Raw genomic sequence first — 16,349 nt, forward strand, 5'->3', positions numbered from 1 at the left:
TAAACCAACACACTTACCATTTTTGTATATGCCCGCTCTTGATCTTTTCTGTGCCTTTACATATGCTGTTCCTTGGGGTGGAATGACCTATCCTTCCCGCAGCCCCTGCCCAACTTCTCTGCCTTTCATAGTCATTGCTCAGGACCCAGCATACCCCAGTCATCTCCAGCCCCCAGGCTAAATTAATTATTGATGGTCTGCATTTCTGCAACTCCACTTCTTACCTTATATTGTACTTATTTCCATAGCTCTGTGCCCACTAGACCATGAGCAGGGTCTTGAGGGCAGGAACCATATCTATCTAGCTTGTCTCTGTGACACAGGGTCCAGCATGTGGTCCAGCACCTGGTCAAGGTGAGTTCTCCCTGCTGTGCCAAGCCTCAGGGGTAATGAAGATGAATCCTGTGTAGAGCTGGCCCTCAGTAAGCTCACAGTTTGATGGTTTCCCTGTTATTGAAATGGTCTTGGATCCTTCCACACGATAAGGTTTGTGTGTGTGTTTTTATGTTTTTAATCCAGGCTAGGAACATCAAGCTAGTCTCTGAAGCTGCCAGTGAGGATGAAGATTCAGACTCAGAAGATCTAGGTGAGCTTTCCCTGGATCGGCTCAGCTCGGAGAACCGCTATGGAGCCAGGCTGAGTGTAGATAAGCAGGGCAGGTTAAGCTGGCCCGTGCTCTTTCTGTACCCAGAGCACACCCAGTCGGACTTCATCGCTGCTTTTCACGAGGACTCCAGGTATTTACTTGCCCAAGAGCCCTTTGTTCTTGCTTGCGTGCTCTTTTCCTGCTGTCTCGGCAGAGGAAATTTTTGGTTGAGGAGGTCCGAGTATAGTTTAGAGGGTTAACAGTCTGGTTTGTCATAATCCCTCTATCCTGGAGCTCATTTCTCCCTTCACTAACTATAACTAGCTTTGTAGTGACAGACACAGGTCGCACTGTTGTCTGGACTGGGCTAACAAGCAGAGCACCACAGAAGAGTTTGCCAAGCCCTAATACATATCTCTGGTGAGATAGGAAGTCATTGTAGATAGTATATGCATGGTAACTGAAGTGTGTATTAGGAAAAATATAACTGGAAGTTTTAACATGTGATTTCATAGGGTTAATGCTTAGAATGCAGCTAAATGTAAGGTATGTTGTTAAGCCTGAGTTAGTTTAAAGAAAATTACTGTCATATAATAGGATAAGTGAGGGCTGCCTGGGTGGCTTAGTTGGTTAAGTGGCCAACTCTTGATTTCGGTTCAGATCATAATCTTACGGTTGGTTCGTGGGTTCAAGCCCCAAGTCAGGCTCCGTGCTGACAGCATGGAGTCTGCTTGGGATTCTCTCTCTCCCACTTTCTCTTTCTCTCCTTCACGTACTCGTTTTTTCTCAAAAATGAATGAATAAACTTGGGGGAAAAAAAAAAGGACGAGTGATACACATACACATTTTGGCTTAAGCCAGATGGCTTTGGATCAGAATGGCTTGGGCCTGCATTTCATGTTTTATACATTTTTGATACCTCTGTGTATGGGTGTCCAGGGCCTGTGATGTAGGAAAATAGATCATGAGTTACTGATACCCAGAAAGTACATGTTATATCCTTAGGTTTATTGATCATCTGATGGTGATGTTTGGTGAAACACCCTCTTGGGACTTAGAGCAAAAATACTGCCCTAATAATTTAGAGGTAAGACATGTTTTACCTTGTTCCTATATGGGATTTTGGGAGGGTGGGGTAGGTTTTTACTGCCTTTAGAAAAAATTGTGTCAAATTATACAGAACATAAAATTCGTTATTTGAACCAATGCATACTTTCGTAGCATGAAGTACATTTAATTTACATGGTTGTGCAACCATCCCCACCATCCGTCTTCATTTCATCATCCCAAACTGAAACACTGGACCTGTTAAACAGTAACTATTTTCTCCTCCAGCCCCTGGCAACCACCATTCTACTTTCTCTTTCTATGAATGTGACTACTCTAGGAACCTTCTAGAAGTAGAACCATACACTATTTGTCTTTTTGTGTCTGGCTTATTTCATTAGCATAATGTCTTCAGGGTTCATCCATATTGTACCCTGTGTCAGAATTTCTTTCCTTTTTAAGGCTGAATAATACTCCATTGTTGAGACCTTTTTATTATTATTGTTTTATTTTTTTATTATTTTTTGAGTGTGTATATGTGTATATGTGTATTTTTTATTTTTTTAATTTACATCCAAGTTAGCTAGCATATAGTGCAACAATGATTTCTGGAGTAGATTCCTTAATGCCCCTTACCCATTTAGCCCATCCCCCCTCCGACAACCCCTCCAACAACCCTCAGTTCTCCATATTTATGAGTCTCTTCTGTTTTGTCCCCCTCCCTGTTTTTATATTATTTTTGTTTCCCTTCCCTTATGTTCATCTGTTTTGTCTCTTAAAGTCCTCATATGAGTGAAGTCATATGATATTTGTCTTTCTCTGACTCGCTAATTTCACTTAGCATAATCCTCTCTAGTTCCATCCACATAGTTGCAAATGGCAAGATTTCATTCTTTTTGATTGCCGAGTAATACTGCCAGGGTACTCCATACACACACACACACACACACACACACACACACACACACACACACACCACACACTTTATCCATTCATCCATCGATGGACATTTGGGCTCTTTCCATACTTTGGCTATTGTTGATAGTGCTGCTATAAACATTGGCCAACTAATATAAAGGGTGCACATGTAAAGGGGTGCATGTGTCCCTTCAAAACAGCATACCTGTAGCCCTTGGATAAATACCTTGTAGTGCGATTGCTGGGTCGTAGCCTAGTTCTATTTTTAATTTTTTTGAGGAACCTCCATATTGTTTTCCAGAGTAGCTGCACCAGTTTGCATTCCCACCAGCAGTGCAAAAGAGATCCTCTCTCTCTGCATCCTCTCCGACATCTGTTGTTGCCTGAGTTGTTAATGTTAGCCATTCTGACAGGTGTGAGGTAGTATCTCATTGTGGTTTTGATTTGTATTTCCCTGATGATGAGTGATGTGGAGCATTTTTTCATATGTTGATTGGCCATCTGGATGTCATCTTTGGAGAAGTGTCTATTCATGTCTCTTGCCCATTTCTTCATTGGATTATTTGTTTTTTGGGTGTTGAGTTTGATAAGTTCTTTATAGATTTTGGATACTAACCCTTTATCTGATATGTCATTTGCAAATATCTTCTCCCATTCTGTCGGTTGCCTTTTAGTTTTGCTGATTGTTTGCTTCGCTGTGCAGAAGCTTTTTATTTTGATGAGGTGCCAATAGTTCATTTTTGCTTTTGTTTCCCTTGCCTCCGGAGACGTGTTGAGTAAGAAGTTGCTGTGGCCAAGGTCAAAGAAGTTTTTGCCTGCTTTCTCCTTGAGTATTTTTATGGCTTCCTGTCTTATATTTAGGTCCTTGATCCATTTTGAGTTTATTTTTGTGTACGTTGTGAGAAAGTGGTCCAGATTCATTTTTCTGCATGTCACTGTCCAGTTCTCCCAGCACCACTTGCTGAAGAGACTATCATTATTCCATTGGATTTTCTTTCCTGCTTGGTCAAAGATTAGTTGGCCATACATTTGTGGGTCCATTTCTGGATTCTCTATTCCATTGATCTGTGTGTCTGTTTTTGTGCCAGTACCGTACTATCTTGATGATTACAGCTTTGTAATACAGCTTGAAGTCCAGGATTGTGATGCCTCCTGCTTTAGTTTTCTTTTTCAAGATTGCTTTGGCTGTTCGGGGTATTTTCTGGTTCCATACAAATTTTAGGATTGTTTGTCCTAGCTCTGTGAAGAATGCTGGTATTATTTTGGTAGGTATTGCATTGAATATGTAGATTGCTTTGGGTATTGACATTTTAACATATTTGTTCTTCCTATCCAGGAACATGGAATATTTTTCCATTTTTTTATGTCTTCTTCAATTTCTTTCATAAGCTTTCTATAGTTTTCAGCGTATAGATTTTTTACCTCTTTGGTGTTAGATTTATTCCTAGGTATTTTATGGGTTTTGGTGCAATTGTAAACGGGATTGATTCCTTGATTTCTCTTTCTGTTGCTTCATTGTTGGTGTATAGAAATGCAACCCATTTCTATGCATTGATTTTATAGCCTGCAACTTTGTTGAATTCATGAATCAGTTGTAGCAGTTTTTTTGGTGGAATCTTTTGGGATTTCCATATAGAGTGTCATGTCATCTGCGAAGAGTGAAAATTTGACCTCCTCCTGGCCAATTTGGATGCCTTTTATTTCTTTGTGTTGTCTGATTGCTGAGGCTAAGACTTCTGATACTATGTTGAATAACAGTGGCAAGATTGGATATCCCTGTCTTGTTCCTGATCTCAGGGGGAAAGCTCTGTTTTTCCCCACTGAGGATGATATTGGTGTTGGGTCTCTCATATTATGGCTTTTATGATCTCGAGGTATGATCCTTCTATCCCTGCTTTCTTGAGGGATTTTAATTAAGAAAGAATGCTGTATTTTGTCAAATGCTTTTTCTGCATCTATTGAGAGGATCATGTGGTTCTTGTCCTTTCTTTTATTGATGTGATGAGTCACATTGATTGTTTTGTGGATATTGAAGCAGCGCTACATCCCAGGTATAAATCCCACTTGGTCGTGGTGAATAATTTTTTTAATGTATTGTTGGATCCAATTGGCTAATATCTTGTTGACGATTTTTGCATCCATGTTCATCAGGGAAATTGGTTTATAGTTCTCCTTTTTAGTGGGGTCTTTGTCTGGTTTTGGAATCAAGGTAATGTTGGCTTCATAGAAAGAGTTTGGAAATTTTCCTTCCATTTCTATTTTTTGGAGCAGCTTCAAGAGAACAGGTGTTAACTCTTCCTTAAATGTTTGGTAGAATACCCCTGAAAAGCCATCTGGCCCTGGACTTGCTTTTTGGGTGATTTTTGATTACTAGTTTAATTTCTTTACTGGTTATGGGTCTGTTCAGATTTTCTATTTCTTCCTGTTTCAGTTTTGGTAGTGTATATGTTTCTGGGAATTTGTCCATTTCTTCCAGATTGCCCATTTTATTGGCATATAATTGCTCATAATATTCTCTTATTATTGTTTTTATCTCTCCTGTGTTGGTTATGATCTCTCCTCTTTCATTCTTGATTTTATTTATTTGGGGCCTTTTTCTCTTTGATCAGACGGGCTAGTGGTTTATCAGTTTTGTTAATTCTCTCAAAGAAACAGCTTCTGGTTTCATTGATCAGTTCTGTTTTTGGTTTCGATAGCATTAATTTCTGCTCTAATCTTTATTATTTCCTGTCTTCTGCTGGCTTTGGGTTTTATTTGCTGTTCTTTTTCTAGCTCTTTAAGGTGTAAGGTTAGGTTGTGTATCTGAGACCTTTCTTCCTTCTCTAGGAAGGCCTGGATTGCTATACACTTCCCTCATATGACTGCCATTGTTGCATCCCAGAGGTTTTGGGCTGTGGTGTTTTCATTTTCATTGGTTTCCATGTACTTTTTAATTTCCTCTTTAACTTCTTGGTTAGCCCATTCATTCTTTAGTAGGATGTTCTTTAGTCTCCAAGTATTTGTTATCTTTCCAAATTTTTTCTTGTGGTTGATTTCGAGTTTCACAGCGTTGTGGTCTAAAAATGTGCACGGTATGATCTCAGTCTTTTTGTACTTGTTGAGGGCTGATTTGTGTCCCAGAATGTGATCCATTCTGGAGAATTCAATGTGCACTGGAGAAGAATGTGTAGTCCACTGCTTTACGATAAAATATTCTGAATATATCTGTTAAGTCCATCTGGTCCAGTGTGTCATTCAATGACATTGTTTCCTTGTTGATTTTCTGTTTAGATGATCTACTGCTGTAGGTGGGGTGTTGAAGTCCCCCACTATTGTGGTATTATTATCAGTGCGTTTATGTTTGTGATTGATTTATATATTTGGGTGCTTCTACATTTGGCACAAATGTTTACAATTGTTGGGTCTTTTTGGTGGAAGAACCCTTAATTATGATAGAATGCCCTTCTTCATCTCTTGTTACAGTCTTTTTTTTAAAGTGTAGATCGTCTGATGTATGTATGGGTACTTCTTTTGTCGACCATTAGCATGATAGATGGTTCTCCATCCCTTTACTTTCAATCTGAAGGTGCCTTTAGGTCTAAAGTGGGTCTCTTGTAAACAGCATATAGATGGTTCTTGTTTTCTTATCCATTCTTTTACCCTATGTCTTTTGATTGGAGCATTTAGTCCATTGACATTTATTTTATTTTATTTTATTTTATTTTATTTTTTCCTGGTGGAGAAGGGAGACAGGTCCATTGACATTTAGAGTGAGTACTGAAAGGTATGAATTTATTGCCATTATGTTTCTTGTAGAGTTCGGAGTTTCTGGTGATGTTCTCTGGTCCCTTCTAGTCTTTGTTGCTTTTGGTCTCCCCCCCACCCCCACCCATCTTTTCTCCCCTCAGAGAGCTCCCCTTAAAATTTCTTGCAGGGCTGGTTTAGTGGTCATAAACTCATTTAATTTTTGTTTGGGAAACTTTTAATCTCTCCTTCTATTTGGAATGACAGCCTCGGTGGATAAAGAGTTCTTGGCTGCATATTTTTCTGATTCAGCACCTTGAATATATCCTGCCACTCCTTTCTGGACTGCCAAGTTTCTCTGGATAGGTCTGTTGCAAACCTGATCTGTCTTCCCTTGTAGGTTAAGGACTGTTTTTTCCTTGCTGCTTTCATGATTCTTCTCTTGCCTGAGTATTTTGTGAATTTGACTGTGATATGCCAGTTGATGGTTGGTTTTTGTTGAATCTAATGGGAGTCCTCTGTGCTTCCTGGATTTTGATGTCTGTGTCTTTCCCCATGTTAAGGAAGTTTAGTGCTATGATTTGCTCACATAACCCTTCTACCCCTATTTCTCTCTCTTCCTCTTCTGGGAGCCCTATGATTGTGATGTTGTTCCTTTTTAATGAGTCACTGATTTCTCTAATTCTTAAATCATGCACTTTTGCCTTAGTCTCCTACTTTTTTTCTGCTTCATTGTCCATAAATTTGTTCTCTGTATCACTAATTCACTGCTCTGCCTCATCCATCCTTGCCACCGTGGCATCGAGTTGAGATTGCAGCTCAGTTACAACATTTTTTATTTCATCCTGACTGGCTTTTATTTCTTTTATCACCCCAGAAAGGGATTCTAATCTATTTTCGACCCCTAGCATTCTTATTATCATGATTCTAAATTCTGGTTCAGACATCTTGCTTGTATCTGTGTTAAGTCCCTGGCTGTCGTTTCTTCCTCCTCTTTCTTTTGGGGTGAATTCCTTCTTTTTGTCATTTTGATGGCAGAAAAGGAATTAATAAGGTCAAAAAAATTATAATTAAAAAATTAAAAACAACACACACACACAAATTCAAATAAATGATGCTAGATCCTAGGTGTGTTTCAGTCTGGTTGTTGAAAGATAGATTACAGAAAAAAGGGGAAAAAGGGGAAAAAGAAAAGAAAAAAAAGGAAAACGTTTGAAAATTAGAAAAAAATGAATACAGTGAAATAGAAAAAAATGAAATAAGTAAAATAGAATTTGAAAAATTTACAAAAATGTAAAAAATATAGTAGAAAAAAATTAAAATATTTTCAATAAAAATTGAAAAGACTAAATTTTTTCTCTTTCTGTACTCAAGAAAAAGAAACGAAAAGAGGAAAAAAGAAAATTGAATAGATGGACCAGTGAACAGACTGAAATACTATTGAAATTACATCATTTTCCCCTAGAAGTCAAACTATGAAGCAATTTATAGTCCATAAACTAAGCAGGCAGAGACACTTGTAGTGTTCCTGAAGAGTAAGGTTGGCCCAGTTGGGCGGGGCTTAGGGTAATGGTTCTGTTCCCCATTAGATGTCGCTGTTTAGCTTACTGGGGTGGATTGTTGTGGTGCTTGTAGGTATGTGCATATGTGGGAGGGGTGAAAGGCATATCCCAGGTACCCTGTCTCTAGTATCGGAACTCTGTTCTCCCCAATCATCAGTTGTGCACCTGACCTTTGTCATTGGCTACTGTCCACTCCCTGCTTTTATACTGTCCATGACCAAGCCCCAGGCAACACCTCCCTCCTGAGTTTTATCTCAGATGCAGCTGTTTTCCCTGACCCCTTATTTCTGAGGGACTGCGGCTTTGACCTGTTCTGCCCCTCTGCAAGAGGGTTTCACTGAGCAAGGGCCAGGTGCCCGCCCCCAGGAATGTTCATGGGACTGTGGTGCTGCTAATGCCAAGAGACTGCGTCTGGGTGCCAGCCCGCCCCAGAAAATGTTCACGCAATCATGTAGCAGCAGCATTTCAGGGATTATGGAAAATCACAATACATATCCGGGCTTCACCCTTAACGACTTTGTTCCAGCACCAGCAAATGTGGTTGTTCTCCGGGGTCTGCTGGCCCAAGGACCCCTGGGCCTCACTCTGCCTCTGGGGATTTGCCCTTCCCACCAGAGCACTGTCAGCTATCAAGCTGCGGAGTTTGAGACTCTGTGCTCCCCCTGTTTATATAGAGTCTTAGTGGAATTTAAACCCCCTCCTTTTTTCTCTTTTTAGTTCAGTCCCTGCGGCTGTTTCCACTTTCTCTCCAGCTGCTTTTTCTGGGGGTGGGGAGTGGGAGGTGCTTTTCCCATACTCTCCCTCTGTCTCCATCCTCTTACCACAAGCAAAAATAGCTCCCTGTCCTCCATGGCTTCTCTCTCCCCCAGTTAACCTTTCTGTGCCATGTACCTGCTGAGTTCTGTGGTTCAGGTTGTGCAGATTGTTGTGTTAATCCTAAAATCAGTTTTCTAGGTGTACAGGATGGTTTAGTGTTGATCTGGCTGTATTTCATGGATGCAAGATGCAAAACAACTTCCATGTTCTTCTGCCGTCTTGGCTCATTATTTTTTTAAATCACAGCTTAGGGTACAAAGATTTTGTCTTCTAACCATTTGAGAGTAAGATGCCAACTGATGCCCCAATGCCCCTAAATACTTAAGCATCATTTCCCTACAGACAAGGATATTTTCCTTCATAATCCCAACCAACCACCAATATCAGGAAATTAGTTTGATATATTAGTTCTGATTGTGACACCCCATCTCAGCTGTCCCCAAACAAGGACACCCTTCTCATCCCACATGGGCTCTGACACCTCATCTTGGACAGCTGTCCTAAAAGGTAGCCCTTATCACCTGGGTTAGGCTGGCTGGCTCCCAGCAAGCTTGCCCTCCACTGGCCGGGCTCGCTCCCAGCCAGCCCGTCACTCCCTCACTCCCTGCCAGCCCTCCTATGCAGACATCTTCCTCACTCTCTGTGGGCTTTGACACCTGCACAGGGCCGTCCCGTGTGGACATCCTTCTCATCCTCCTCGGGCTGTTCCCCTGCTTTGGGCTACTGTGCCTTTTCCCCCCCATATCTAAGAGGTCTAGGACTGATTGCTAGGGAAGCGAAGGCTCACAGGCCTAGCCTTGAATCTTGGTTTCTTTGTTTACTAGCTGAGTGTTGTTAATCATTTTTCTCCCCTGATCCTTGGTTCTGTCTTTGGAAAAAAGTGGATCCGATAATATCTTTCTTGGTGTTATGGGCAAAGACTGAGTGCTTTACATTCCACAACTCTACAGAAGAGTCATTCAACTAATAACAGTTGCCTTCTCTTTAGCTTTTCACTAGACTTGGCCTCAACATGTCTAGTGCTGCTGAGGCCCTCTGTGTCTGATTCCTGCACCTTTATTCTTCTTGCAGATCTACTTTGAGGATGATGGTGGGACAGAACTCTACCGGGTGCCTCTCAAGAGCACCCTGTTGCACGTGCTGCAGCACCCCAGGTGAGCCACCTTCATGAGGCTGAGTAGACCAGGGAAGGAACTTAGGCACCATCCCAGGGATACAGCCAGGTTCTCATTGCACTGCTGACTAATTGCCTTGTACTGCTTTCCCTACTGCCCTGGACATAAAACTGAGATGGCAGCCATGGAGACTGGTTCAGGTCATTGGCCAAATAGGCTTCAGTGTGACTCTGCTCATTACACCGCAGCCAGGACACCCTCGGACTGGGAGAAGCGAATGGTGCTGGTCTGAGAAGGGACAAGCTGCCTGGCTTTTGTACCTGAAAACAGCAGGGTTGGCGCTCTTTTCCTGATTGTGCCCGTGTCCCCTGATACTGTTATATGGAAAAGAACATTGGTTCTTCAAGTCAAGACACCATCATTTACGAGCTGTGGGGCTGTAAGCACATACTTCCTCCCTGAGGAGGTTTCCTCATCTTTAGACTGGGGCTGATAATTCTTGCCTACATTTGTCTCAGGTACTTGAGAGCCAGCAAGAGAGTAGGAGTCACAGTAGTTTTGTAAACTGTAAAGGGCAGTCTTGTTGTAAGTGCGTCTTTTTTAGTAGCTGTGGCAGCCAGTTGGATTTGGCTTCTGTTTGTTCAGCTTTAGGGTGTTCTGGACTATGAGAGAATCCCCTGGGTAGATTTGAGAGTTGACTCTTGGACTATTTTTCCCTAAGCTTTGAGCAAAGCAAATGTCTTGGATTTAGGCTAAAGAAGCCCACTGTGTTGGACATGAGGGTGGTTGGGTGTGCTGAGAAAGAGGCTGGAAAGCTGGGTTGGAGCCATGCACGAAGGCCTTGAATGCTCTGTTCCAGAGCATACTTTATCCTGATCATGGTGCATGGAGCCACAGGGGATGTTTAGGTAAAACAGAGTAGCGTACAGATCATATGTACTATTTGATGGTGAGGCAGGAGGTAAGGGGTGGATTGTAGAGAGATTTCAGAGGCAAACTGGGTAAGAATTGGTAATGTGGTGACTAACTCAGTAGTGGGGATCTAGCTGGTCTTGATGTTTCTGCTTTGGCTTGGCAGGTGAAGATTTCTTCAGATAATGATATGACTTCTCTTGGCAAGTGCTGTTTTTGTTTTTATTTTTGTTTTTTGGTGTTAAATCTCTCTTCCAGTCCGTAGACGATTTTTGAGCTATTCCTTTTTTCCATTATTAGCAAATTACTACCACAAATTTCTTTAAATGGGCTTCACACTTAGCATGGAGTGCAGGGCTTGAACTCATGACCCTGAGATCAAGACCAGAGCTGAGGTAGAGTTGGATACTTAAATGACTGAGCTACCCAGGTGCCCATTACCACATTTCTTTAAAGGCCTGAGGTCCGCTCTCTCCCCATCTCCAAAAAAGCTAAACAAAGCAGATCTGTAAAGGAAAGCCAATCTCATGCTTCTTAGAAAATGTAAATGCTGTTGGAAATGTTTACTTTTTAAATGATTGGCATAGGCAAGAGGCTACCCAGGATAGGTTTTGGGTAATTTCAGACGTTGAACCGGGTGAGCCAAAATATATAGACCCCTCTGTCCAGATCCAAGCACATTGGGTAATGCTAATACCCCTCAGTCTGGGAGGCCGAGGCCTTGCCCACCTCTCTAACCTGCCCCACTCTGCTTGCTTTATGCCCCAACAACAGCAAATGCTCTGGTGACCTGCACCTCCTGACATTTGCTCCCCCATGTCCCATCACTACTACCCCTTTTCTAAATTAAAGTACACATGGACACAGCATCTTCCAGGAAGCTTTTCCTGATTCCCCTTTCCTGTAGAGGGCATCATGCCCTTTGGGCTAATGCTGTATCTTTACAGCATTTGTAATCACAAATGCTTCTGCAATTGTCTTGCTGTCATTAATTATTTCTCTCTCTCCCTTCAGGACTTGAGCACGGGATGGTTTTTGTTTTTGACTATTTCGAGACAGAGAGCATGAGGCCGGGCAGGGAGAGAGAGAATCCCAAGCAGGCTCTGTGCTGTTAGTGCAGAGCCTGATGCGGGGCTCGATCCCACAAACTGTGAGATGATGCCCTGAGCTGAAATCAAGAGTCAGACGCTCAACTGACTGAGCCACCTAGGCGCCCCTTGTTTTCTAATCTCATTTCAGCACAGAGCCCAACTTACCCTGGGCACACACTGTTGAGTGAGTGAATGAATGAATTTGAATGAATGAAAGTTTGCTCTTATAGTCTTATTTGATGTTTAGCCACAGGCATGCATGATGCTAGAGGACTGGTCCAAAGGTTCTGGCTAGGTTGTAAGAGGGAGAGGGTCGTGCTAATTTGCCAGATATGTAAACAACCAAACGAATAAATGTGCTAAACTTGCATTTTAATGTTGACTCACACCCAAAGGTTCACCTTGAATGTTGTTGGGAAGGTGCATGGGTGATTAAGATTGCAGTTCAATTAACCCCTCTCTTCTGTTGTGTTCACTGCAGGTACTTTGTAAAAGCCCTGATACCAGCATTTTTGGTCTGTGTAGGAGCCTCTGGTTTTTGTAAGAATTACGTCCGGGGGAAAAAGGTGCATCAGGTAAAGTGACTGAGCCAGGCCCCTGGATCTCATCCCTCACTCTCCTCTGCCTGGAATCATCTGAACCCAACACTTTATTTCTGCCACCCTGGGGACAGTCCTTCCATGCATCATGGTGGGGGAAGAGCTGCTGACTTCCCTGAACTACATCGTCTTTGCTCAGTGCCAAGTTCCAGCTGGTCTCTACTCTCCTCTGTTGATACAAAATTGTACCTTGGTCATGGCATCCTTGGAGTCACTGTGAGCTGTGTTACCATCAGCCTCCATTCCCTGAAGGGACCATCTTACCATTACCACAGGAACTGACCTGAGGAAGTACTGACCTGTAGACACAGGCTCAGGATCCAGTGCCATGGTTCTGGACCTTAGTGGTGTTGGCAGCCTCAGAGAAGCTCTCTCAAACCATGCGAGTAATTTTAAGGCATTCAAGCTTAGAGACTCCAGCCTGCAGGTATTTCATGAGCAGAGAGGCTTGCTGTATGGGGACAGTAGACCCTTGGAGTGAGATGGGGTCAGGAAAGCCAGTTCCTGTTTCTGCACCTGTAAAGACCTATAAATGGGTCCAAAACCCCTAAAAAGTTGACCAGTTTTTCTGACCTGTATGGTAGGGAGAACTGTGACTTGTTCCCCTTCAGTGTTCAGATTTTAGGATTTTGCGCCTCTTAAAAATCTTTGCAGTTGAGTCATTGTCATAGGTTGTATGTTTGTCTATAGCCATTTGCCTCCTGCTCCCTAGGGGGTAGTACGTGGCCTCACCTGCAGCCCTGTGATGTCTTGCAGTACCTACTCCACCCACCAGGGGATGCAGAGGGATGTGGGTGGACGTGTCCAGACAGAAGGTTGGTAAGTTCATGTGCTTTTCCTTCTGTCGTGAACATATTTCCCAGGTAGGGGCTCTTCCATCAGCCTGGGTACCAGAATGGCAAGACACGTGGAGCAGAGCTGAAGCAACTGGCCTGTAGAGTCGATCGTAACGTGAACTAGAAATAAATGTTGTTGTAGTAGTAAGCAGTTTGTTACTATAGCAAAGCTAAATAATACATCATTAAACTGAAACCTGCTGCTGTCCTCAAAATCGAGTAATTTGAGGTTTTGTGCCGTGCGCTTCATCATCTTTGAAGGGCAATTATTTACAAAGAACCATGCAGCTTTCCTTCCAGGTGCAGGTGACTGCTTGTGGCTGGGAAGCAGAAGTCCAGTCTCCACCCTAAGCCCAGCTCAGGCCACACGGAGGCCATTCTCTCCCCCGCTGCCTGTCTCTCTCTAAGTCCGCACTGTGCAACAGGCCTAACAGCAACCCTAGCGGGCATTGCAGGCTTCTGTGGAGCAGCAACCTCCCTGTCCTGGGGTAGAACAGGCCCCCGTGTGCCACCTCACTCATCTTCACTCATCTGTGAAACAGACTGCTTTCCCTGCTCCCTTCTGGACACTCCTGAGAAACGAAGCTCCATGACTGTCATCCCCACCACCCAGCCCTTTCTTCAGGCTCCTGGTGGGCCCAGTTATCAGCCAGCTTCTGGCTGCCTTCTCTTTAGGCCCTGCCCCTCCATCCAGCTAGGGTGAGTGGGAGAAGCAGAAAAGGGAGGAAAGCGACTTAGCTTGGCAGACAGACCACAGCTAGGGTCCTGGTGGCTGCTGACTTGCTGTGCCTGGGAGGAAGGGATTGTGCTTGGAGCCTCCATCTGTAACATGAGTCACTGTACCCACCTCACAGGCTTATCTGTGTCACCTGTGTGCAGACTGGTAGCATTAGACCAGTGATTCTCAGCAGGGGTGACCTGCACCCCAGGGGTACCTGCCAATGTCTAGAGACAGTTTTGGTTGTCACAACTTGGTGAGATACTGCTAAAAACATTCTATGGTACATAGGACAGCCCCCACAACAAAAGTTATCTGGCCCAAACTATCAATAATGCCGAGTTTGAGAAGCACTGCACTAAAACTTTCAGAAGGCACACTCTCAATGGGCAGAGGCCAGATGGGGATTTGTCTCAGTGCCCAGGCCTGACACACAGTGAGTGTGACACACCGAGAGCTCCATGTGCATGAAGTGGATAAGTAAACGAGTGAAGGAAATGATGAGCAAAAAAATAAAACCAGAGTCCTGTTCTGAGGCCCCATCTATACATACGCAAACATCGGCATTCCCAGACTCAAGCCCATGTGCACACCTTACACCCCCTCCAAGAAGGCTTCTGGCCTCCCCAGCCTGTGGGCTCTGCCCCTTCTGACCTCTGCCATCCTCTTTGGTCTCCAGGGAGTGGATAGAGCACAAACTTAGGAATGGAGCACGGAGGCTAGGACTAGAGTTGGCTACGGTTAGGAGCAGGGGCCCCACTGGCCTGGCATGAGCCCGACCCCCTCCTCCACTCACGCAGCTGGGTCCCACGGGACATGTGGCCTGGCCCTCACCCTCCGCCTCACGGCCGCCTGTCCCTACCTGGGACTCCATCCCAGTCAGAGCTCCCTCAAAGACTCAACGATGGGACCACCTTATTTTACAAATGAAGAGGCCCAGAGGGAAGGAATGAGCAAGGCCAAGGCATCAGCATTCTTCACATCCCTGATTTGAGGCACAGCCTTTCCCACCACCCAGGGGCACCACCTGATCACAGGACCAGGGACACAGGTGGGACCGCCAGACTTCTGTGTGGTTACCTCTGTTGATTTGGGGTGGCAGCTGGAGAACCTGGGGGCGGGGCAAGGCCCCTTTAAGCCACCCCTGAAACACTGCTGGCAGGTACACAAGGGCAGGCAGGGAATGGGGAGGAATTGTGGCTGTCAACAGCGTTCTGGCGCTGTGCAAACCTGCTTTCTCTTCATTATGACAGCCACACTCTCAGGTCTCGATTTTGTAAATGATATAAAATGATCCCAAGTTTATAAAGGAGGTGGGGGCACACGGTCTCACTACTAGTGAGTGTCCGAGCCAGGATTTGAACCCAAGCATCTCACTCCACAGCCCACCTGCCTCCTCTTCCTTGTTCCTTTTATTCTGTTTACAAACACTGAACCTAACTGGCACCAACCAAGGACAGGGCATCGAGGCCCAAGTGCATCAGGCAGCCTCTGCCCTCGAGATCACGCTGTTGAGTAGATGTTACAAGTCTAACCCTGGACTGGAAACTGCTCCAAGGAAGAGAAATACAGCCACAACAAGCAAGTCCTCACCCCTGCTCAGAGCCCTCAGCAGCTCCCCATTCCCTCATAAACACTCTTGGTGTGGCACTCAGTGCTCTTCAGAGTCTGGCCCCAACCACTTCTGTGGCTTCCTCTTTCCAACTGCCTTAGCCCAGCCATCCTGGACACAGTTAAGCTATGGGGCAGGACAGTGCCGTGGCTTAAGTATTACCTCTGGACCCAGGCTGCCTGCCTGCCAATTCCAGCCCTGCAACACACTAGCTGATGGCCTCAGGCACCTCCTTGGGCACTGTGCCTCAGTTTCCTCACGTGCAACACGTATAGCATAATAGCACCTACCTCACACAGGAGCTGTAAGGATTATGTGAATTATTCTATGTGATGCACATGAACAGAGCTTGCCTCAAACTAAGTGCTTGATCTGTGCCACTTATTTCTTTTATTCTCTAATCATGCCACGCTCTTAGCTTTGGACCTTTGCACATTCTGCTCCCTCTGCCTGGAGAATTCTTACTCACTTACACCCTTGCCTCCACCCCCAATTTTTCCTTTTCTGTCTTTTCTAATCTTTACTCAGGCCTGGCTGCCTCCTCCAGGAAGCCCTCCTGGCCCCCTATCTCACATGTCCCATGGCACCTGTACTATTACCACACTTGTCACACTGCATTGTAATTAACCACTTACTGGATAGTTCCTCCCACGTCTTTGTAAACTGAGTCCGGGGCCCTGAACTGTACACTTTTGTACCGCCAGCACCTAGCACAGCACACAGCAGGTACCCAACAAATAGTTACTGACTGATGGCACAGAGGAAGGGGTGATAAATTCTAAACAGACTGGGGGGGAAGCCACCACACAAGATG

General features: G+C 44.3%; 1 protein-coding gene across 1 annotated transcript in view; it reads left to right on the plus strand.

The window, feature by feature from the left end:
* Positions 1 to 13,420, plus strand: part of TTC4 (tetratricopeptide repeat domain 4) — a 31,383-nt gene extending 17,963 nt beyond the window's left edge. Inside the window, exons 7-10 of the mRNA XM_030324439.2 lie at positions 520 to 737; positions 1,592 to 1,673; positions 9,724 to 9,806; positions 12,252 to 13,420. Of these exons, the coding sequence (XP_030180299.1) occupies positions 520 to 737; positions 1,592 to 1,673; positions 9,724 to 9,806; positions 12,252 to 12,354 (486 nt within the window). The 3' untranslated portion in view covers positions 12,355 to 13,420. The remainder of the gene's footprint in view (positions 1 to 519; positions 738 to 1,591; positions 1,674 to 9,723; positions 9,807 to 12,251) is intronic.
* The last annotated feature ends 2,929 nt before the right edge of the window (positions 13,421 to 16,349 follow it).

This window comes from Lynx canadensis, chromosome C1 (assembly GCF_007474595.2).
Source record: "Lynx canadensis isolate LIC74 chromosome C1, mLynCan4.pri.v2, whole genome shotgun sequence".
Taxonomy (NCBI): Eukaryota; Metazoa; Chordata; class Mammalia; order Carnivora; family Felidae; genus Lynx; species Lynx canadensis.